Raw genomic sequence first — 23,693 nt, 5'->3', positions numbered from 1 at the left:
GCGTTCGCGGCCCCCCGCCCCCTGCCCGCTCGCACGCAATCCGCTTGCCAACACCGCACCTCATCACTTTCCCATTGGCTCCCCTCGGGCCCGCCAATCACCGGGCCACCTCCCTCAGCGACCTTAGAGACGGTGCAGGACGATTGGCCTCGGGGAGAGCTGAAGGGAAGAAGACCCTCTGCCTCACCCTGCCGACGTCTTATCCAATGGGAGAAGTACCAGTGGTTCTGAAGACCCAAACGCAAAACAAAAAACAAGCGCAAGCGGTGAGCGGGATGTGCTCAGATAGACTCAAGAGCCTCGCTGTCGTTCTCCCCCTCCTCTCCCCTCCCCGTCAGCAACTACGCACTTCTTAAATCTGCCCCTGCCCCAGCCCTGGCTTTCGCCCCTGCGGCGGCGAACTCGGAGGCGGCTCCTCGGGGCTCGGGTGGCACTCAAGGAACCTGGGGTTTAGAAATCGAGGGTCTTTGGTTTGGGGCCAGGTTTTGACGTGGCGTTTCCCATTTCTGCAAAATAGCTCTAGCAATAATAATTGCACCAAAAAAAGTAACTTCTTCTGCGTCATGAAAATGATTGTGATTCAGTTCATCTGCTAGATCTTTCTAGGACTTTCTATCTCTTCATCGACTCCATACTTCTCCTTCCCATCCTTTCCTTTCCATTTCCTCAGTGTACGCTGTTTTAAATTCTATTTTAGATTTTGGGGAGCCAGCTGGATGGTCTCTCGTGAGGCACGGTGGTGGGGTTCTGGCTTAGGTGTGGGATTCGCGTCAAGGATCTGCTCCTCACTTAAACCCTGACCAAATCACTGCCTCTCTCTGAGCTTGTTTCCTCTCCTCTAAATAAGGAGTCCCTAAAAAGACATGTAGGAAACTGCCCATTGCAGGCTTGTTGTGGTAGCAGAGGATTGGAGGCAACCTAGAGACCCATCACCCAGGGGAATGAATAAGAAAAATGTGATACATGTATAAGATGGACCACTAGAATGAATTAGGTCTACATACGGCAACATGGCTGGATCTCTCAAAAACAGAATGTTGAGTGAAGAAAGAAACAGAACAAGATTTATAGTACAATACTGTTTATGTAAATTAAAACACATAACAATACCATACATTTTTCACAGATACACATATATGTAAATAAACACATGAACGGTGGATTGGAAGGACGTACGTTAAATACACGAGAGTGGGTGCCTATGTGGAAGGGGGCATGGGATCAGGGATGGGTGATGAAAGGGACAAAACAAAACAAAATAAAAAATATAAGGGCCTCATATGGACCAATGATGATATAGTGTGCCAAGAACTGAGGAGTATGGTCAACTCAATTCTGTGCATCTGAGAGAGTAAAGTAATTGAGTGCCCAGGGAACAGGCTGGCTGGGGAGACTCCCAGGCTTTTTTTTTTTCCCCCTGTGACATCCCTCCCTCTGAATTTAATCAAAGCTTACCAAAATCCGAGCTGTATACAGTGGACCCTTCCGAAGGGCTCCTATCCCAGACTGAGCAGTCCCTCCAGAAGCCATTATTTTGTGTGTGGGGGGGGGCGGGCATTACCTAACCCCAATAGTTCCCCCCAAGTTTGATCCCCAATTCCCAGTCCCCATTCTCCATGGTGGTCCACTTTCAGGAACACCTTATCTGGCTTTTTGAGAGGAGACTGATACAGGAGTTGGGAGTGGTACCTGGGGGCTCCAGGCTTTGGAAAGAGTTGGGGTACTCAAGTATCCTGTCCCCCATGTTCAGAGCCTGGGCCAAGGGAGGAAAATCTTATGAGATGGGAGTCTACCCTCTTGCTACATACATACGTACCGTTTTCAAGTTCCATCTCTCCGACCACTCTACTTCTTGCTGCAGGCACATACTCTATTTTGTCCCCTCTCAATTAGGTGCATATGTGTACATGTGTGCACATGTGCACTGTATATGTCTCCACATACAGGCATTTGCTCACATGTGTGCCCCAGGCAGGAGTGCCCCCCAACAAAGTCACGCAGACACACTGTCTCACTTGACCATACCTCCCCACGTGTAGTCACACAGACAGGACACACACACACACACACACACACACACACACACAGAAAGAGAAAACATCCAATATAGCATTGTTCATTTCAGTTTTCCATTTACAAAATCCAATGGTGAATCCACGCAGTTAGAAAAAGGAAATGGAGGAAAATCCTCCTGAATGTACCCTATCTACCCCCACCCCTGTGGTGCCCCCACCCCACCCCCTGAAAGGCACCCCCATCACTATCACTGAGAGAACAGGTACCCCCCACCCCCAGCCTCTCAGCCACTCTGGCCTGCCTTTCCAGGGCCACTCCATAGCCAGGCTCATTCATGTCTCTCCTGCCTAGAGTACCTTCTCCACCCCTCTTGGGTCAAGGCTTGCCCAGTTCTGGAGCTGTCTTGGAGTAGGGAGGGAGTGTAGGACAAGGGCTTCTGTAGGGAAGGGAAAGGGGGTGGATAAATACAGATCTCCCTCTCTCCCAGGAGATGAGAGGGGGACAGAGAACTTGGGCAAGACCAGGCAAAGAATGCCAGTTTGGCTCACCAGTCCATAAGACTTGATGGGAGCCCAGAGTGGACTCTGCCCTGGGAAGGAGGCTTGGGATCTCCCACCTGGGGAATCTGGCTGCAGTCTGCTCCACTTGGGGTGGAAGTAATGGTGGAGGGAGGAAGAGAGGAAGGGCTGTTCAGCGCAAGGAAGTTGGGGGCTGAGGGCCCAGAAGGCCAAGGGTTACCACAGAGGGGCTTGAGGCTCCTGAGGCTTGAGGGGGACAAAAAGAGGTCAGAGAGGAATGGACTCAAGTCCACAGTGCCTTGGAGTTCATACCACTATGACTTACCAAGGCCCTCAAAGAATTTTCATCTTCAGGAGAGTATCATGAACTCAGGAGACAATTCTGGGGTTGAATTCCACTCTGACCCCAGCCTTTGGGATCCAGCCATTCTGGAGAGTTTGACTTTCTCCCTACACTTCCATGGGTGGGGGGCTGCTCCTGCCTGTATGGCACCCACATCAACCCCGGTGGGGTTGGAGTGGATTTCCATCCTCAAGAAGAAGAGTTGGGGGACGGGGATCCAGGAAGCAGCCTGAGAGAATGCAGCCAAGCTGGGGTCTCTTCAGCTCAAGGCATGTACTCACATCCTGCTCTTCACCTAACCTGGGCCCATCCCAGAAGCCCTTCTCCCTCCCCTCCTGGCTTCTCAAACAGATGCTCAAGAAACACTTGGGAGGTCTGGACATGGTGGGGACAGAGAAAAGACCGGGCTTGGGACCAGGGTTAGCCTAAAACAACATTGCACACAACGTAGCAATTAAACATTCCTTGCTCCCTGGGAACCCAGCACGCCCTTCGGTCCCTCTTGTCAGCAGATCAATTTCTCCCTAAACATCCAGGCCTTGCTAAAGGACTTGGAAGGGGAGGGTACGTGGGAGCAGAGGGGACAATAAGGGCTCTGGAAGTCTATTTTACAGGACAAATTTCCCCCTTCTGGACAATGTCAGAGGAGAGACATTAAAGCAAGAAAGCCTGTCTCCTCAGCTGTGAGTAGAAAAACCTGCATTTTCAGGTTTTTTTTTTCTGAATTGTCACTTCTGTGTGTGTGTGTGAGAGAGAGGTGGGGGCGGGGAGAGAGAGAGAGATTGTAGAAGTGGAGAAGGAGGTGGCGGAGACGGGCCCCACAGAACTAGAAATGCCTCTTTCCTAGTCCCCCACCCAGTCCCCAACCCTGGGGAGGTGCTGGCAAAGGTGCCTAGATTCCAGGTGGTTCGAGGGGCTGGGGCTGGAGCTCAGAAAGAAAGGCTCCTGTATGGAGCCCCACCTCTCCCCTTCTGTTGGCCCCATCATGGTGGCCCTGACTTTCTCCCTGCCTGTCTGCCTACCAGCCTGCTTCACATGACACAGTAGGGTTCTCTAGGAGCCGGGGCACCTCCTGTGCCCCAGCAGGGGGCGTGAGTCCTCAGGCACTTCTTGAGGTCCTTGTTGAGCAGGAAGCAGACGATCGGGTTGACGGCAGCCTGGGCGAAGCTCATCCAAACAGCGGTGGCCAGGTAACGGTGGGGCACGGCACAGGCTTTCACAAACACTCGCCAGTAGCAGGCCACAATGTAGGGTGACCAGAGGAGCAGGAAGAGCAGTGTGATCGCGTAGAACATACGGCCCAGCTGCTTTTCACCCTTGACCTCGTCCATGCCCAGCAGCCGCCGGCTGGCTGCATGCCCATTCTGCCGGATACCCAGCAGGGTTGGTGGCATGGGCCCACGGCCAAAGCCAGCGATCCAGTTGGCAGCAGCCTGGCCGGTGGCCCCAGGGCCATGGAATGTCCAGTTCTGGCTGATGGCTGGTACCATCTGCACGGGCTTCATCTTGCGGTGTCGATACTCGAAGAGGAGCAGCTTGCCATAGACAGCATGTGTGGCTGCCATGAGCACAGCCAACATAAGCATGAAGCCCAGCGTGTCATTGGCCTTGAAGTAGCGATGCTCAAAGATGCACTGGTCCTCCTCACGGATGAACTTGTAGGTGCCCACGTCGAAGACAGGTGGGAAGGCCATGGCCACAGACAGGGTCCAGGCCATGCAGATGACAGCTGCGCATGTCCAGAGTGTCATGCGCTTGGCGTAGAAGCGGTGGTGGGCGATGGCCATGTAGCGTGTGACGCTGATGCAGAACAGCATGAAGGCCGCATGGAAGCAAAAGAGCACGGCCATAAAGGCCACAATCTTGCAGCTGAGCGCACTGAAGGTCCATGAGGAGCCGTGGCGCACAGAAGCCAGCACAAAGGGGAAGCAGACGGCAGAGCGTATGCCATCAGCCAGGCACAGGTCCAGCAGAAAGTAGTAAGGAGCCTTGTGCAGGGCACGCTCCTTGAGCACCAGCAGGGACAAGATGGCATTGCCCGCCAGGCTCACGCACATGATCAGTCCCAGCAGCACCAGCTTCACGTAAGCCGATGCTGATGGCGGAGACAGTGCGCCACTCACCTCCTCGGGCTCTCCAGTGGTGTTGGCCATACTGAGGGGCAGGGGCTGCTCCCAACCCTATGGGGTCAGCCAGTCCGGTACTCGATGGGCCCCGGGGGACTCCATCAGTTGTCCTGCTGGGCTGCACCTGCAAATGAGGACACAGACACAGAGAGACAGAGATATGAGGGCAGGAAAGAGACAGAGAGAAAACACACACACAGGGGCACAGAGACAGAGTGAGAAAGGACAGAACAAAGAGATAGAAAATGGACACAAATTGAGACAGAAATGGAGGGGATGAGAAAGAGAAGAGATAGGGAGAGAGACAGAACCAGAGAGACAGGAAGTGGGGGAAAGAAGGAGGGCGTAGGGAGGGAGGGAGAGAAACACAAGAAAAACAGACAGTGAGAAACAGGTGGAAAGGAAAGGTGAGGAAGAAACAGAAAGGGCAGTGTTAGTATGTCTAGGTGGCCTCCCCACTTATTCCCCGGCTGGTGTCAGGCCCTGCCCCTGGCCCACTGCTGCTCCTCCTCCCTCCTTGATGGGTGAGGAGGTGCTTCGTCTCTCTGGATGTCCTCGGTTACCTGTTTCCCCCATTGGTGGGTCTGTGGGATGGGGATGTTGGTGCGGCTCTTCTCTCCCTTTGCAAAGCCCAAAGTTTGTGTTCTTCAAACTTTTTAAACTGCCACCCATAGTAAGAAATACATTTTACATCACAGCCTGGTACACATACAAGCATGTGTACATAGAGCTGAACCAAAAGTTTCACAAAACAGTACGGATCCTATGTATAATGTACCTAGTTTCTATTCTGTTTCACAGTTTTTTTGGTTAATGCTGGTAGCCACTCATTAAATAGGTTTCTTTATTCATAACCAAGCATGTGCTTAGCATGCTCGTGGAACAATGGGAAGACCAGTGTGGTTGGAACAGAGTGGCAAGAGAGACAGTGGAAGGTGAATTCACAGAGGGGTCTGGGGCCAGATCGTGCAGGGCTGTGGGCCATGACAAGGACTTGGGTTTTTACTTTAAGTGAGGTGGAGAGTATATGTGAATATAAAGACGTAGGTATGCTTGTGTGTATTCATTTGTTGAAAAACTATTTATTGAGCACCTACTGCATGCCAGGCACTGGTGATACAGCTGTGAAATAAACCGACAAAGATCCCTGCCCTTGTGAAGCTGATATTCTAGACAATAAAGAAGATACATAGGTGAAGTATACTAGGTCAAATGATGATAGGTTCCTAAAAATAAAAATAAAGGAGGGAAGGGGGATAGGAAGTGCTAAGGGTGGGAGAAGTGCAGTTTTAGATGAGGTGGACAGGGAAGGCTTCATGGAGGAGGTGTCATCTGAGCAAAGACATGAAGGAGGTGAGAGAGTCAGCCATGTGGACATCTGGGGGAAGAGAAGTCCAGGCAGAGAGAACAGCCAGAGCAAAGGCCCTGAGGTGAGACTGCATGTGGTGCATTTGAGGAAGAGCAAGGAAGAGGGTAGAACAGAGTGAGTGAGGGGAAGTGGTAAGAGGTGAGGTCAGAAAGGTGGTTAGGCCAGATCACATAGGCCATGGTGAGGACTGTGACTTTTACTCTGAGTGAGATGGGAGCTGTGGGACGGTTTTGAACAGAGGCGAGATGTGATATGACTCAGGATTGAATGGGATCCTGCTTGCTGCGGTGAGGAGCACAGATCATGTGAGGCAAAGGTGGAAGTAGGGAGACTCCTTAGGAGGCTCTTGCAGTAATCCAGGTGAGGAATAACAGCACCCCCGTGCCTCTTGCCCTGCTTTGCTTCTCTTCCTAGAATTTCTCTCTTCTAATGTACTATATAATTTACTTTTTAAATAGTTGTTTTAATTAATTAATTAATATTGATATATAGTTCATGTACGGTATTATATAAGTTACAGATGGACAACACAGTGATTCACAATTTTAAAGGTTATACTCCATTTATAGTTATTATAAAATATTTACTTTAAAATTTTGGTTTATTGCCTGCCTCTCCCTATTAGAAGGAAAGCTCCACAGGGTAGGGATTATCAACTCACACACTCTCCTCTAGAAGAGCAGCGCACAGCACATGGTAGGCCCTCAGTCAAAAGCTGTCAAATCAATTGGTTGAGGGACTAGAGGGGCTGGTGGCTCAGGGAGGGCTGCCTGGAGGCGTCCAGGTAGGATTTGCGGAGAGAGCTGTCTGGGCAGTGAGTGAATGGGACAGCACAGGCAAAACTTGGGGGGAAGCAGGAGAGCTCCTAGTGTGTGCGGGCTGGGTGTGGGGTGTGACAAGGTAGCAGGGCAGTTCCCTGAGGAGAGGCAGCAAGGCAGAAGCTGGAGAAGCTCAGAACTCCTGCTGGGACTGGGATGGGCTTGAAGTTGGGGGAGGTGGGGCTTGAGTGGATGTCTTTCTACCTCCTCCCTCCCAGGAAAACGGCTCCCCTCTGCACTGTTTCCCAGCTCAATCCAACCTGGCCTGCCACAGCCATCTGGGGCCAGACTTTGATGGCACCCCAAAGTCTCAGAGCTGGTGCCAGTGGGCCAAGGGAAGGTGCTAGGGCAGGGGCTTGAGAGAAGCGGAGTTGGTGGGCCCCTTCAGCCCCTCAAGGCCTCATAGCTCCCACACAACTGTGGACCAGCCGATAGCTGGGTGAGTGTAAATATGCACACACACACATACACACACAAACTCCTTAGCCTTGAGGAGAGGCAGGGAGGAAGTGATAGAGACAGAGAGTGAATGTAAGACAGAGTCAGAGAGACACACGAGTGACAAAGAAGGAGAGAGGAGCAGAGAGAGAGAGAAAGAGAGACAGACAGATGGAGACATAGGAGGGAGGGAGGGAAGGGGTGGGAGAAATACACAGAGAAAGGAGAGAGCCTTACACAGAGAAGAGGAGATAGAAACAGAGACAGAAAGAGGAAGAAGAGATAAAGTGAGAAAAAAGACACACACATACACACACACACACACACACACACACAGAGAAAGTGCAAGAGATAGACAAGGGAGAGAAATAGAGACAGAAAGAGAGAAAAAAATAGAGACAGAAAAAATAAAGACAGAGGGACAGAGGGAAGGAGGGAGGGAGACAGAGACAGAGAGATAGAAGGAGAGGGATAATGCCAGGAAATAAAGAGAGAATGATATAGAGAAATAGACAGGGACGGGGAGTGAGAGACAGATAAAGAGGGGACAGAGACAGAGGCAGAGACAGAGACAGAGAGAGGCAGAAATAAAGATGGAGACAGAGAGAGGGAGACACAGAGACACACACTAAGACCGAGAAGGTGGATAATGTGTAGCCCAGAGTCTCAGTGAAAACAAAAACAAACACTAAAACAAAACAAAAAACCATAAAACAATAGAAGCAAACAAACAAAACTCTGGTGTTGCCTGGAAAGCTGGGGTGATTATATAAAAAGTGAGGAGAGTGTTCTTCTAAGCATAGACTGGCAGCCACAGCCCAGGACCATCCAAGACTAAGGGTGTGTGTGCATACACATAACACGTACACACCTGCTCGTGCTCAGATGCCCTTAGAGATACACAGACACCTACACACACACTCACAAACACATAGGCTACTCCTATAGAGACCCATGGACAGCAACCAGCTCACACACAGGGGCACTGGTGTGCACACACGGCACACACACACACACACACACACACACACGGTATATCGTGTATGCCGCCTCATTCACACAGGCACAGTGTACCCTGCTTAAACACCAGTGCTTTGTCCTCAACAAAGGCATTACTGCCCCCTAGGGGACATTTTGGAAATTTATAGGAGCATTTTTGGTTGCCACAGTGCTGGGTGTGTCCTTCCAACATTTGGGGTTCTGGGCGAGGATGCTGGCCATCCAGTGACCTGCAGGGCAGTCTTACACAGCCAACATATGTCCCTCATCCCATAGGATTTTGGACTTGGAATGAACTGAACCTAGAATCTAACTCTATTTCACAGTTAAACACAGTTGTTCCTTTGATTTAATATACCCTGAATTATCCAGGAATGTGGCTGTCATGTAAGTCTAGAGACTGTACTTTGTTTTGTGGAGCACTTTCCTTGAGTTGTTCAGTATTTCGGAAACTCTCACCCCTAGGCCTTTGCCTGTCATTTGCCTGCCCTTCGTACAAGGGGCAGCTTCTGATTTTTCCCTTCTCCTAAATCCACATTTACTCGTTATAAGATGTTACAAGCTTCTAATTCACTGAATCTCCTGGGGAGTGTCATGCCCAAGCATTTCCATATTGAAATGCAAATTATTTTCTTATAAGCCACTTTTATTTCTTATTTATTTATATTAGAGTTAATATAATGTGGCTATTGTATAAAATACTATATGAATTTTCTTTTGAAATTATATATGCAGAGAGATTGTATTATTTAAGAACTTCATGTCCAGATAGTAAAGGGGTGTTACAAAATATGTTACATAAAAGAGGGTGTTGGGTATGAGAGGGCTGAGAATTGCTCATATGCACAGACACACACACACGTGCAGTGGCCCACAAACCCACAATTATAACTCCCCTAACATACACACAAACTTTCAAATCGTGACAGATACACACACACAAACCTACTCATTGTCACTCACACGTAGACTCATATATACCCTTTGTCCCAGTGTACCTGATTATTCAAATCCTCTCACGTATTTAAACTCTTGCAACACAGCTGCAAGAAAACAGTGGCATACCTATATCATCACATATACAAATATGGTTACACACGTTAACACTCAGTCACTTACATACGCCAGCATGCTCACATGCACTTGAACCCTGCCACACATATGTATACACAGACTGCCCCTCAGATACCCACAGAAAAAACAGACAAGTAAAAAACTGCTCACATATACACACATGTACATACGCTAACACACTCTAACATACAGAGACCAACTGATCCAAAACCTCTCACATAGATTATGCACACTCACCAACACAGATGTGTACACCCTAGCACAGGTATACACAGATGCCCATTCATGTACACGCTCACTCATGCAGAGAAGTAGACCAGCTCCAACACAGACACAGACACACACACACACCCCTTAGCAATATGCAAGCACAAGCAAACACAAAGAAAAAAGCCAGATATAGTGTATACAGATACACTCTCACACACAGACGTCTATACACACACAAACTTGCTCACAAGCCAGATACTTACTTGACATATACAGCCTGCAACAGGTATACACCCAGAGACAAACCCGTGCAAGTGCACAGAGCAGCCAACTCCAGAACACACAGGTGGAAACATTAGCAGAGCTGTCTGGGGCTGGAGCAAGAGAGGGCTCGAGGGGACCATGTGAGAAGGGAGGTTGTAAATGTCTGGAATGCTTCCTGTCGAAACATCCCAGAGAGTCAGATTATTACTTTGGTTGCCACTGGTTGTTCATCATCAGTGAGGTTTTTTGGCTTTGCCCATACATGTACAATGTTTGTTTTTCTTTTAATTTGATCTCATTCTTATTTTTCCACAATTTTTTCTACGAAAATAGAAGGGCTGTATGATTGTAGCTGTTATTACTATTATGTAGAATTAGGTGTTCCTAAAGAGAATATAACAATTTTGTTAATTTCCTTGATTGTTGCTTCTTTATTAAAAAAATGTTTTCTTCTAGAACATTTCAAACAAAAATGTAGAAAGAATCCTGTAATGAACCTCAGGGCATCCATCACCCAGACTCACTAACGATCAACTCATAGGGTCTTGTTTCACCTGTAACCTCACTCAGTTCCCCCACTTCCAGAGTATTCTGAAGCATATCTATTATGCCATTTCATCCATAAGAATTTCAGTAAGTATTTCTAAAAGATAAGAACTCTCGGGCTTCCCTGGTGGCGCAGTGGTTAAGAATCCACCTGCCAATGCAGGGGACACGGGTTCGATCCCTGGTCCGGGAAGATCCCACATGCCACAGAGCAGCTAAGCCCGTGCGCCACAACTACTGAGCCTGCACACCACAACTACTAAAGCCCGCGTGCCTAGAGCCCGTGCTCCACAACAAGAGAAGCCACGACAATAAGCTCACGCACTGCAACAAAGAGTAGCCCCCGCGCACCGCAACGAAGAGTAGCCCCCGCTCACCACAACTAGAGAAAGCCCACGTGCAGTAACGAAGACCCAACGCAGCCAAAAATAAATAAATCAAATAAATAATTTTTTTTAATTAAAAAAAAGATAAGAACTCTTTTTAAAACATTACATTTTTATTATTTCTTTGCTTATTTATTGATTTACTTGCTACTGGCTTTTAATATTTAAAATTTGGCAAATCTGATTCTTGGTGGGATTTCATAATTAATTTCATAATTAATTATTATCTTTTGTTTTTAGGTAAAAATATTTGTCAGTAAATGAGTGCAGCCTGACTGTAGTTGAATTGAATTGATTCATTAAAGGGAACTCTAGGCCTTTCTGGGTTTGTCTCAGAGTGCTGCTTAAAAATGCAGAAGACCTAAAACATGATTTTTGGAAAAAATCAGTTTTCAGAAGTCACAAAGGGTCACACAAAGGGTCAGTCTGCTGACCCCTTCAATACTTTATATTCACGTAGATTTAATTTTTAAGATATTTCTTTCCCCATCAAATTGGACTTTTTGATTAAAGCTGGAAAATCAAGAGACTCATAAGACAAACACAGTAGTCTCCCCTCCAAAATAACCCAGGATGTTCCTAATTTAAGCAATTTAATGAGGATTGTCTCAAATTTGAGTTCAGCTGCCCAGTTAGCCCTCTTTTCCTCAGCCTAAATGTCCAATCTGTGTGGAAAACTTATCAACAGAAACCTTCACAGTAGGCTATGTTGGTCAACTGACCACAAAACACTCTATCACACAGAGAAAGATTTGGAGTTTTTGAAGCATCTGGAAGAGCAAATTAAGAAACTGGGCTCTTTTTTGAGATGAGTTAGAACATTCTTAGATGGAGTTCAACCAGCTAGTAACAGGGTTATACAATTAACAAGTAAAGCTAAGATGCCCACCCAGTAGAATCTCATATGTTAGCAGTCTGCCGGGAAATTATCCACACTATATTTGAGACCAACAAGGTAGAAGAAATAGGACAGGGGCCACTTTCAATTATTTCTGTTAGGAGATACACTGGTGACAGGTCAAAGGACATTGAGATAACACTAACCCAGAAGATTGCTGAATCAAAGGGGTTTTCATTTTATATTGATGTATCTCAGGATGTTGATTAACTGTGCTTGGTTTATAGTACTAGTCAGAAAGCCTGAAGAGAAATGCCAGAAGCACCAAAATAAACTAAGGTTGAAATATTCGAAATGATACATAAATATTTTGAAATATTGTGGAAACTCTGCATAAATCTGTGGACTGGCGCTGCTGTTGTGACGGCAGGAAGTTTACAGCTGGAATTTGTTCTGAAAATGCTGAGAGTCATCCACTGAGGAGCCTTAACCTATAAAAGTTTGCCTGAAGGTCTAACTTCCAGAGTAAATGATGCCAGGTGAATTTAATTAGATCCAAGGCACTACCCACCCACTTGTCAGCTTTCTGTGAAGCACTGGAATCAGTACACCCTTCTCTATTGTTTTAAGCCTAAGTGTGTAAAGATTTTATAATGGATTTATGAGCTAAAAGAAAAATTTCAGCATTCCTCTGTGAATGATTCTCACTTCGCAGATTTGATGCTTACTGGCTTCAACACATGGCTCTTTGAGCACATGAATAAAATTACATCAAAAATTTTCGACACTCAAAGATACATGAAAGTATACCGACAAGGTTTATGGATTTGAAGCCAAACTTCAACTTAGAAGAAATCAGGTCAAGTATGGTTCCTTGGGTGATGTTTAGTTAGCACTATAAGTTAAACACTAAAGAAGACTTACTAGGATGAATAGAACAAGGTCTCCTTAGGGGAAAACTTCATCATTATTTTTAAATACTCAAAATGAAAATTTTCTGTTGGATTCAAAATTCATGAGCATTTATTACAAGAAATTTCAACATCACATTTGACTGAAAGAAAAGAAAGAGGTGTTAGACTTAAAGAAGGATCTCACCTTTGAAGTACAAAATTCAAAGACTAAGAATTATAGATTATTGATGAGAGAAGAGTTTTAATCAATTAAAAAATACCCTTTGACCATTTGCTGCCACTTAGGCAAAGGGTTTCCTGTTGATGGTGACCAAGAGACAGAAGAGATTATGTAGCTATTCTGAGCATAAAACCTAGGTCTCTGCCTGGGCAGAGCAAGAACAAGTGAGTTATAAAAGGGAGGTGAAAAAGGGAGGCACGAACAAGCAGTTGTTCCATTTGTTAAGAAAGGTTGGTATGATGTGAAAGCACCAGCCATATTCAACACAAGAAACTGCACCTGATGCTTCAGAGAAACCAAAATGATACCTGATGACCCCAAAGCTCATGCTTTTGAGGTGAGTTTTGCTGACCTACACAACCATGCTGCTACATTTCATACATTCAAGCTAATTATGAGGACATTAGGGCCTAAACAACCTCCATGGAATGGGTATTACCTTCAACAACATGCCTTCCAAGATCAAGAAGAGGCAGGCCACAATGGAAGTTTATATCCGTGTCAAAAGTACCAATGGTTATTTGCTTCATTTGTTTTGTTTGGGTTTTTACCAAGAAACACAACAACTTGGCATAAGGGATCTACGCTCAGCACCAAGTGATTTACCAAATCATGATGAAAATGACCATAAAACAAATCAAGACAGTCATGACCAAAGATGCAGAACAAGTGGGCACGAATGTTGACCACTACAGATTTGCACCAGTGAATTAAAAAGTTATGTTTACAGAAGTGAGCTCAAGTGTACTATGAAAAAATTTGGAAAAGATTTCATTTGAAAGTTGCATACAAATTCAATATTAAATAATTCTCCTAAAACTTGGCATTTTAATTTTTCTTACCACAATTTTTATAATATAAAGAAAATGTAAGGAATTTCTTTTCACCAAACCCCAGTACCCCTAAATCCTCTTAAGTTTACTACAGTGTGCCATACAAATATTTCACCTTCTCTGTGTGCCTGACACATTCACAGCTAGTCGTATTGCATGGACACTTGCACACCTGAACAGATACACAGCACACAGGCATAGGTGTACATGGAGATTCAAATTTACACACACATCCAGACTTACCCCAGCTGATAGGTGCAGTCAGATGCTCACACACACACCTCTTCTACACAGAAAGAGGCATGTGTGTAGGTGCCCACTTACCAGCAAATCATGCAAAGATTTATATAACACACACACACATATATAACCACCCTTCTATAGAAATACAGGCCTAGGCACCGATACATTTGCCATTCACATGGGCACGTGCACACACATACACCTACAGACCAAATCGTACGGACCTATATGCTTTCAGACACAGTCATGTATGCACAGATATAAGAACTTGACATTCAGTCGCAGGGCAAGTGCTGCTCACATCCTACAGATCCAGGCCCTTCCCCACCCCAGGCTCTTACACTAAGAGATTAAAACCTACCATCTTATATGAACCCTGCCCTGGCACACATACATATACACACAGTACAGACTTGCTCGCCTATACAGACACATGGCTCAGGCTCACTGCTACACACAGAGGCAGGCAGGCAGGTGAAGCAATGCAGACTCACACATACACACCCACATAGCCACTGCTGCTTATAAACACAGACAGACACACTCATTCACACCTACGCGTACATTCACATGACACAGATACACACATCCTAGTACATGGCCATATAGGCATAAATCCTCTACACACACACGCATCCACCTACATCATCACATATAAACCTGAATACCAACCTTCTTACATTTACAGACACTCACAACATGCACACATTTACATCCTGACCACTATAAACCCGTTTACATATTCAGATAAAAACGCACTGTGCACTACCACAGATACAGGTATATGCACTCATACACTCAGATGTGTGTATGCTGGGAAGCATACACACAGGGCCAAACCTCTTCCATCAACCTCCTAGACCCACACTTCCATCCTCATACACCCATGGTTTTATATACACACTGGGACACATATAAGTACAAACCCACTTTTATGTATAAACACACCCTCACATACACCCACGATCTGCTCATTCTCTCACACATACATGTGGATACTGATAATGTGGCAAATATACACATAGAAACTACCCCGTTCACACTTGCAGATAGACACATACTGTCACCTACACATAGGCGCATGTGACAATTATAGTACTGGGTAACACCTTATATGGCACAGAGGACTCATTATGTGCCAGGCACAGTCCAAAGCACTTTTTGAATATTAACTCATCCAATTCTCACTCTATGAGATAGGTAGTATTATTACCCCTACTTTATAAATGAGAAACTAGGGCTTAGTTGAGGTTAGGTGACTTGTCCAAAGCCACACAGCTAATAAAGGCAGAATTAGGATGTAAACCCAGAGCCTGGCTCAAGACCTTACAGATCCAACTTACTCACATGTAGAAACACACTCACCTCATACACATATACAGATACACACTACTTTAGCACAAGCACATGCACACACAAGCCATGTACTGACAGGCTCAGGTACAGTTACACACATACACATACACAAACATGGACATGCTCACATTTACAGACACTCCAGCAGAGGTATATCTTGCCCCAGGAAAGATATACACATTCATACAACGCCCACAATCATGCACCCCACCAAAACACACCCACACTACTAAACACACAAAACACCCACATATACCACCTACACACCATCTAAATATATCCACACTCACATACAGATGCACCCACTTTCTCAGATACTCTCCCCACCCAGATATACCCAAATGCTCTCACACACACTACCCACATATATTCACATGCACACACATCACCCAGATATACCCTATCTCCCTCCCATACACCATCCTGAGAGAACCGCACACATCCTACTTAGATATACCCACTCCCACACGCCCCAGCCCAGGTGGCTACACATTCTCTTTCTCACACACTATTCAGATGCACCCACTCTCACACACACACCCAATACTGATACACACTCTCTCACACACATCCCATCTAGACACACCCATCCTCATACACACATACCTCAAATACACCTACACTCACAGGCACTCCACCCAGATACAGCCACACTTTAAGCAAACTTCCAACTCAGTACACCCACACTCTCACATACAACATTCAGATACACCCAAACTGACACACACTCCCAACCCAGAGCCCTCATACCCAACCCAGGCAAACCTACAGTCTCTTTCACATGTGGTATCAAGATACACCTACAATGACACACACACCATTCAAACACACTACACTTACACCCCACCCAGATACTCACACTCACCCAATTCAAATACATCCACATGCACAGATACCCACCTACACATAATCCAGAGACACCCACTCACAAACAAATCCTATCCATACATGCCCACACTTCTCATGTTCTTTCTTTGTCTCTCTGTCTCTGCCTCTCTCACACATACACACACAAACAGAGCCCACTCACACAGCCCCAGCCAGATACATCCACACTCTCATACATACACACAACATCCAGATTCATCCCATGTGGACCACTGAGATACATTCACACCCATATGCATCATCTAGATACACTCCACTACCATCTAGATACACTTGCAAATTCACACACACACATCCCATCTAGATAATCCAACTTTCATACATGCCATCCAGGTGCACTTCCCCAGACACTCCACTGCCCAAATACATCCAATGTTCTCATCCTCTCCACACCACCCAGATGCCCCCACATTCCAAACTCACACTTCCCACCCAGTAATGTCCCCCAAACTCTCTTTCACACACCTCATCCAGTTATACACACACTCACACACATACCCAAGTACACATATACCCAGTTATGCAACCGAAGCTCTAACAACACACCATCCAGATATACCTTAATACATACTCCACCACCCAAATACACCTGTGCTCTCACCCAGCCACCATCCAGATGCACTCACATTCAAACAAACTCCACCCAAAATACACCCACACACTGTCTCACAAACAGCCCAGATGTACCACACTCTCTCACACATCATCCAGATACACCCAGCCACATACCAAAACACTCACATTCACTCCCTGACCCAATCAAACCCAAACACTTCTACCCCATCCAGATACACCTACACACTTCTCCCACTGGATACATTCATGCTCTCACACTCCCACCACACTCAGAAACACCTATGCACTCTCTTATACATACACACAATCCAGCTCCCCCCCTCTCTTAATCACCATCATCCAGAATACCCACACTCCACGCACACCATGCAGGTATACCCATGCTCTCTCACACACCACACACACCTCACTCACATATAGCCCCCACAGCATCCACAGATACTCCCAATTATATACACACTCACATACACCCCACCCTCACCCAGATGTGCCCAAATTCTCTCTCTTACACACACACACACACAGACACACACACCATCTAGATAAACTCCATCACACACTTATATTGCCTAGATACACTTGTGCTCTCACCCACCTACACACCATCCAGATATACCCACACTTGAATGCCCCCACCCCAATAGACCATACGCCTTCATACGCTCACTCTACCCAGAAACACCCACACTCCCTCTTACACACGTAACATAGATAGGTCCACACTGTAAAACATACATCATCTAGATAACCCCCCACTCTCTCTTGCGCCATCCAGATACACCCATACTACATACCCCTCAAATATATATATTCTCACACATATTCCCACACAGCCACACCCAAAGTGTTACTTATACCATCCTCCACCGAAATAGGCCAATGGTCTCATAGTGCCTCACAAATGCACTATTCACACACACCCACATCCACACTCATCCCTCTCAAATACACCCAAATGTCTCACACTCAAACCTTACCCAGAAACACCCAGGCTCTCTCTTACATACACGCAACCCAGATCCCTTCTCTCTCTCTCTCTCTCTCTCCCTCTCTCTCTCTCTCTCTCATCAAATATAGCACCCACTCCACACACACACCCCACTTCACCTGGATATACCTTCACTTTTCACTTATACATACACATTTAGATCCAGATTTCTCCCTGGATAGCACAACTTGGGTGCTGTGTGTGAAAACCATTTACCAACCCTTGATACCATACAATGCCATTTTGTCCTGGGCCTTTGATGGTGGGGGGAGGATGGGAAAGGAGGTCTTTGTGTTTCAAGAAATCCTTTTCTAAAGAGGTCACAGGCCCCCTTCCCTAGTAGGATATCAGTCATTTTTGGTTCTTACTTCTTGAGTGTGAATGATGACAGGAATTCTCCTGAGATCCTCACAGAAGCCCAGCACATGGTCAAGGCCAGAGAAATCCCAGAAGGGGGTCATGGATTGCTCAAGTGTTTTGGCTTCCATCATCTAGGATGTCTACACAATTAGAGCCAGACATGGTCTAGCAGGGTATCTGACTTTCAGATAGGCACATAAATACACGCTGGGGTAAACATAGCATCACGCAGACTCATAAGTACCCTCCCTTATCACCCTCTCAATGATAAGGCCTATCTGCACAAGCCCAAGGCCAAATCTTTCTCCCTCTCTCACATACATACCATGAGACAGGCACATGCACAAATACCTACACTCATCCCTACAATAGGCACACCCACAGCAGTGCACACTCACACTGCACTTGGTCCCACATATGCACATCCATTTATTCTCAAACACAGACATATATGCATAGCATATACTCACATGACATAATGCCCACGAAGGACATACTTTCACTCACAAACACAGGTGTACACACAGGCATATTTACATATGTCCACAGACAGGCAGACTCTGTATCACACCCAGTGAGACAATGAACAAACATGACACACAGAGGTGAGCTCCCAAATGTATACACATACAGCCCCAGACACGACCACATAAGCATATTCACACATACTCACACCAGGATGTACTCACACACACAAACACCCAGATGTGCACATGCTTGTCAATTAGATGGTGTACTCATACATGGACATTCTAACACACATAGACTTATACACACAACTGGGCATGTACACCTATAAGCGTATTCACATGAACTTAGGCTTGTACATCATTCATTCCTGCAGGCACAGAATCAGACATGGAGACACAAATGTACTTACAAAACACACTCACACAATTACACACACCATTTATGTTGACACATGTTCATACACCCATATGAGAAAATATGCAAACAAAAGAAGACTCATGCACACATGGAAGAATAGTCACATATTCTCACACACTTGTACATCTGCACAAGAAGAATTGCTAACACTCATCACAGACAAACACATGCAAAGACAACCTCACACACAGACACGCACACACTCAAATGCATTTATAGGCCAAGAGTGGTGTGTACGTACATTCACTTACACTGTTCTACAACATATGCTCCAGAACAAACAATGGTAGATAAACACAAATACACATATGCAAATAATTAGAACTATACAAATTGGTGCAGTTCAGACACCACCTATGCATTCAGACAGACACACACCCTGGCATATTTACACACACATACACTTAGATGTGTGTGAATACACAGGCAAATATACAGACATGTTCACTCAAGTGCACACACAGCTAGATGTTCACACATACCAGCATATACACACACATTCACTCAGTCACTCACAGGCATTTCCACACACACATTCACACTCACTCAGAAATTCAAACAAAATACATAATGAGACAGGTGCATCCAAGTATTATGAGTTGTAGTTACTCATGCTCACCACACTCAGAGATGCACTCACACACAACAGTGTACCCACAAACACAACTAGACATATACATGAATGCAGCCATTTACCTATGCACACAGCCTTTTGTGCATATATTTAAAGGTGTACACCCCCCCAGCCATACCCATATATATAATCAAATGTGCACACATAGGCAAACCCACAAGGCATACTTTCATGCACAAAACATGTGCATTCACACACTCTCCCCTACCCACACAATTAGTTCTCCTTATACTAGTGTGACCATCTACACTAACATTTCCCTAATCAGATGTAGACCCATGGGTCTGTCTACAGACAATATGTATTCAAACATGCACACAAAGACGTAGACATAATTCAAAATGCTGGAGAATCCACAAAGACATTCACACACAGGCCTACTCATACATATACATGACAGGCACACCCACGCAGAAGCATGTGTACCCACACTTACCCTCCCATACATGCATGGACACACACACATACACATGCCCTTACACTTACAAACACACCATTTAGATGCACTTGTATTCATATGCACACAGGGGCATACACAAATTATACACAATCAGATATATCTGGGCAATCACCTAATAGGACATGTACACCCAGGCATTCTGAAACCCTCACACTCATACACATACAATCAGACATGTACACTCAAAGACAAATGTATACCACATACATATATTTAGCGAGACATTCAACAGGCCTATTGGCTCAGAGAAACACACCCTCACTCAGGCTCAGGATCCAACATGCCCATTTGCTCACCCAGACAGACATGCAAAGTCATACCCACTCCCTTGTACACACACCATCCTACCCAGACACCCACACACTTTCACACTGTCATGTGACCTGCTAACACACACAGACTCATACACATTCATAGTGCCCATGAACAGACAGACACACACAGCCATATGTTTTCAGTTGCATATATACACCCACGCTCAGGCCTAGATGCCTCTGGACCACAGGTGGGGTTCTCTCCCTTCTGCACCAAATGCTTCTTCAGAGAAGTCTACTCTATAAGCCTACTCTATATATTCCACCCCTCCCTGCTCCCACAGAGGAGGTCTGCTGGGCCTCAGTGTTTCCCCTCTTCCTAATGCTCCCCTGGCCTTGAGGACTCTCCTCCAGCCACTGACCCCTCACTCAGTGTTCCACCACATCTCCACACCCAGAAACCAGCCAGCAGACCCAACTGTCCCTCCAGCCCAGGCTCTATGTTAGCAAGTCCCTGGGACCCGTCCCCCACAGCTCTGGCTGCTGCATGGGCCACACCCGAAGCCCTGTGATCTCAGAAGCTTCAGCCCTGTCCCCACGCCCTGCCAACCACTGACCACAGGCCAAACTCTTGCCAAGTCTCCCCTCAACAGGGAGATGCATACATCACCAGAGTCAGCAATGCTGCAGGCTGCAAGCCAGGCCTCTGCTAGCTCACGGGGGCTAGAGCCTCTGTGTGTGTGTGTGCACAGACAGGGGCAAGTGCAGGAAAGGAGCCTGGAAGAGGGTGGGGGCAGGAGGCTCTGCTCACAGCCACCACTTATTCCTCCTTACAAATGAGGAGTAACAACACAGAGTTGCTCCTGCCTCCTCCTCCCCTCCCCTCCCCCATTTACCTACCTGCTGCCCTCCCCAGATCTCAGCCAAGACCCTGGAGAAGAGGGGCCAGTCCTTCCCCCAAATAACTAATGACAATATTAATCATGAACAATCAGCAACAATATTGACCATGAGCTTTGCTGACATTGCTTCAGGGCCACTTCTATACACATCCTTTACTTACATGCACCAACTCATTTAGTCACTACACACAGCCATGAAGGAAGGGTTACCAGTCTCTTTGACAGATGAGAAAACCAAGGTTCAATAAGTAGCACACTTTCACTAAAGTTGCAGAGCCAGTAGTTGAGGGAGGTGTCCCTGGAGAATCCATGTTCTCCATGTACCAGGCTTTCCTGCTGCTTCAGACAGAGGGACCACAAGGCCATAATATCTGGGGAATCCCATACACAACATGGGCGTCCGAAACAGAGATTGAGAGCCTTGGATGAAGGCTGGGGCCCACACTGTGGGGACAACCATGTTGCGTCTGGCCCCTGCAGGGTGTTGTGTGGCATGGTCCTTGCCTCCATCAAGGCATCAGGCAGTCTAGGGCCTGGAAGTGCTCCCCACCCCCACCTCACCTTCCTTTTAGCCCTACAGTGGCTTCCTCCCCCTAGCTGGAAATCACAGCGGTATCTTCCCTGGTGAGTGAGCAAAAGTCTGTGCTACTTGTGGGGAGAGACAGGGGAAGGAAGGAAGGAAACAAGGAAAGAAGGAAGGAAGGAAACAAGGAAACAAGGAGTGGGGGGTGGTCTGGGCTGGGAGCAGCTTCTCTGTCACGTCTACTCACCTGCCAGCTCACACACTCAGGCAGACACACACACACCCTGCATGCTGGCCAAGGAAGCTGGCGGAGAGTGGAGGAGGAGGGAGAGGGAGAGGAGGCAGCTGCAGGAGGCTGAGCCTGCCCAGGGTGCAGGCATCGTGAGGGGAGCACAGCCGGGCTCCAGGCATGCCTTCCACAGATAGCACACAAGGAAATATTAACACAGCCTCGTGCTCAAATGCGACCATAATGATAAAAACAGACCTTGTATGGGGAAACAGGTGGTGGTTCCCTTCCTCACGGGACATTTGGGATTGAGGAAGATGGGGATGGCTAGAGGACTCTCCAGGCTTGAGTGCCCAAGTAGCCCTTGTGATGGAGCAGAAAGAGAGAGAGACTAACAGAATCAGAGAGAGACAGAGAGCATGGCAGTGATGGAGACTCTGGAATATGTGTGGGGAGACAGAAGTCCCAGCCCCCCATCCTCGGTGGAGCGATGCTGACTACTTACCTAGGCTCTCTCAGCAGGGCTGTCTTGGAATCGAGGGAGGGGGCTCAAGCTGTCTCACTCAGGATAAATCACAGCCCAGGCCACATTGTGGGACCCTTCGTGATCTGGCAGCCAGTGACACTCCTGCTTCTGTTGCCGTGGATACAGCCGGGCTGGTCTAAATCGCAGACATCAGGGGAAGCAGGCACTGGAGGAGTGCACTGGGCAGGGCTGGGGGTGTTGGGGAACACCAGGTGGGCAGCACACAGCCGTGGGGTGCCCAGCTAGCTGGCAGGTGGGGGTCCAGGCAGGTGCTTCCCCAACTACACACTCCCACCCCCATCTTCACGCCACCGCCAAGCTGAGAGGGGGGCCAGCACTGACCCCTGCTACCCGTCTGCCCACCTGGCTGCCGGTCCCCCCTTCCCCCTCCCTGTCTGCCCGCTGGCCGCCGCCTTTTGTCCTCAGAAGACACGGTCCCCGCGGGGCCTCTGCCAAGCCTCCAGCAGATGCTCAGGGTCTGGGGCTCCTCCCTGGGAGCACTGGGGCCATGGCCTGGGAGAGCCCCAGGTTGTGGGAGCTCTCATCCAGGCTCACCCCGCTCCCCAGGCCTGTCGGGGATGGGGAAGAGGTGCAGGTCCACAGCCAGAGGCAGCAGCAGAGGTGGAGTTGGGGAGGGGATGGACGCCAGAAAGAGGGGGTGGGGTGGAGAGAGAGGCTGGCCCGATAGCTGTGTCCTGGGTTTTAGATCCGGGTTGAGGAGGGTGGCTCAGAGCATCCGAGGGGGGGGTCCTGATGCAAAACGGGGGCACCGTGGGCCTGCCGGAGGGACCCTCCAGGCCTGGGAAGCACCCCAGCTTACACAAATTTAGGTCCCAAGATGCTGGGGACACCCAGCCTGGATAAGGCATCGGCGGGGAGCCCAGGGCACTAAGCTGGACCCCATCCGGGCTGTCCGTCCCCCCTCTCCTCGATTTGCACGGTCCCTGCCTCAGG

The 23,693-nt window shown here is 47.4% G+C and overlaps 1 protein-coding gene across 2 annotated transcripts; it reads right to left on the bottom strand.

Moving 5' to 3' along the window:
* Nucleotides 1-17: 17 nt before the first annotated feature.
* On the bottom strand, nt 18-23,693 carry GPR173 (G protein-coupled receptor 173). 2 transcript variants are annotated; one of them, XR_014239558.1, is made up of 3 exons: nt 22,719-23,693; nt 3,032-5,127; nt 19-2,984 (listed from the first exon to the last, which is right to left on the bottom strand). XR_014239558.1 is itself a non-coding variant. In XM_082376840.1 (2 exons), exon 2 carries the CDS (start codon nt 5,028-5,030, stop codon nt 3,909-3,911), a length of 1,122 nt encoding a protein of 373 aa, XP_082232966.1. In that variant the 5' UTR covers nt 5,031-5,127; nt 22,719-23,693; the 3' UTR covers nt 18-3,908. The 2 variants fall into 2 exon arrangements, 1 of the variants encoding a protein (XP_082232966.1); XM_082376840.1 differs by having other exon boundaries at nt 18-5,127.

The sequence above is a fragment of the Balaenoptera borealis genome, assembly GCF_965194805.1.
Source record: "Balaenoptera borealis genome assembly, chromosome: X".
NCBI lineage: Eukaryota > Metazoa > Chordata > Mammalia > Artiodactyla > Balaenopteridae > Balaenoptera > Balaenoptera borealis.
Note: the sequence above shows the minus strand (reverse complement) of the source record. Positions and strands in the feature narration are given on the sequence as shown.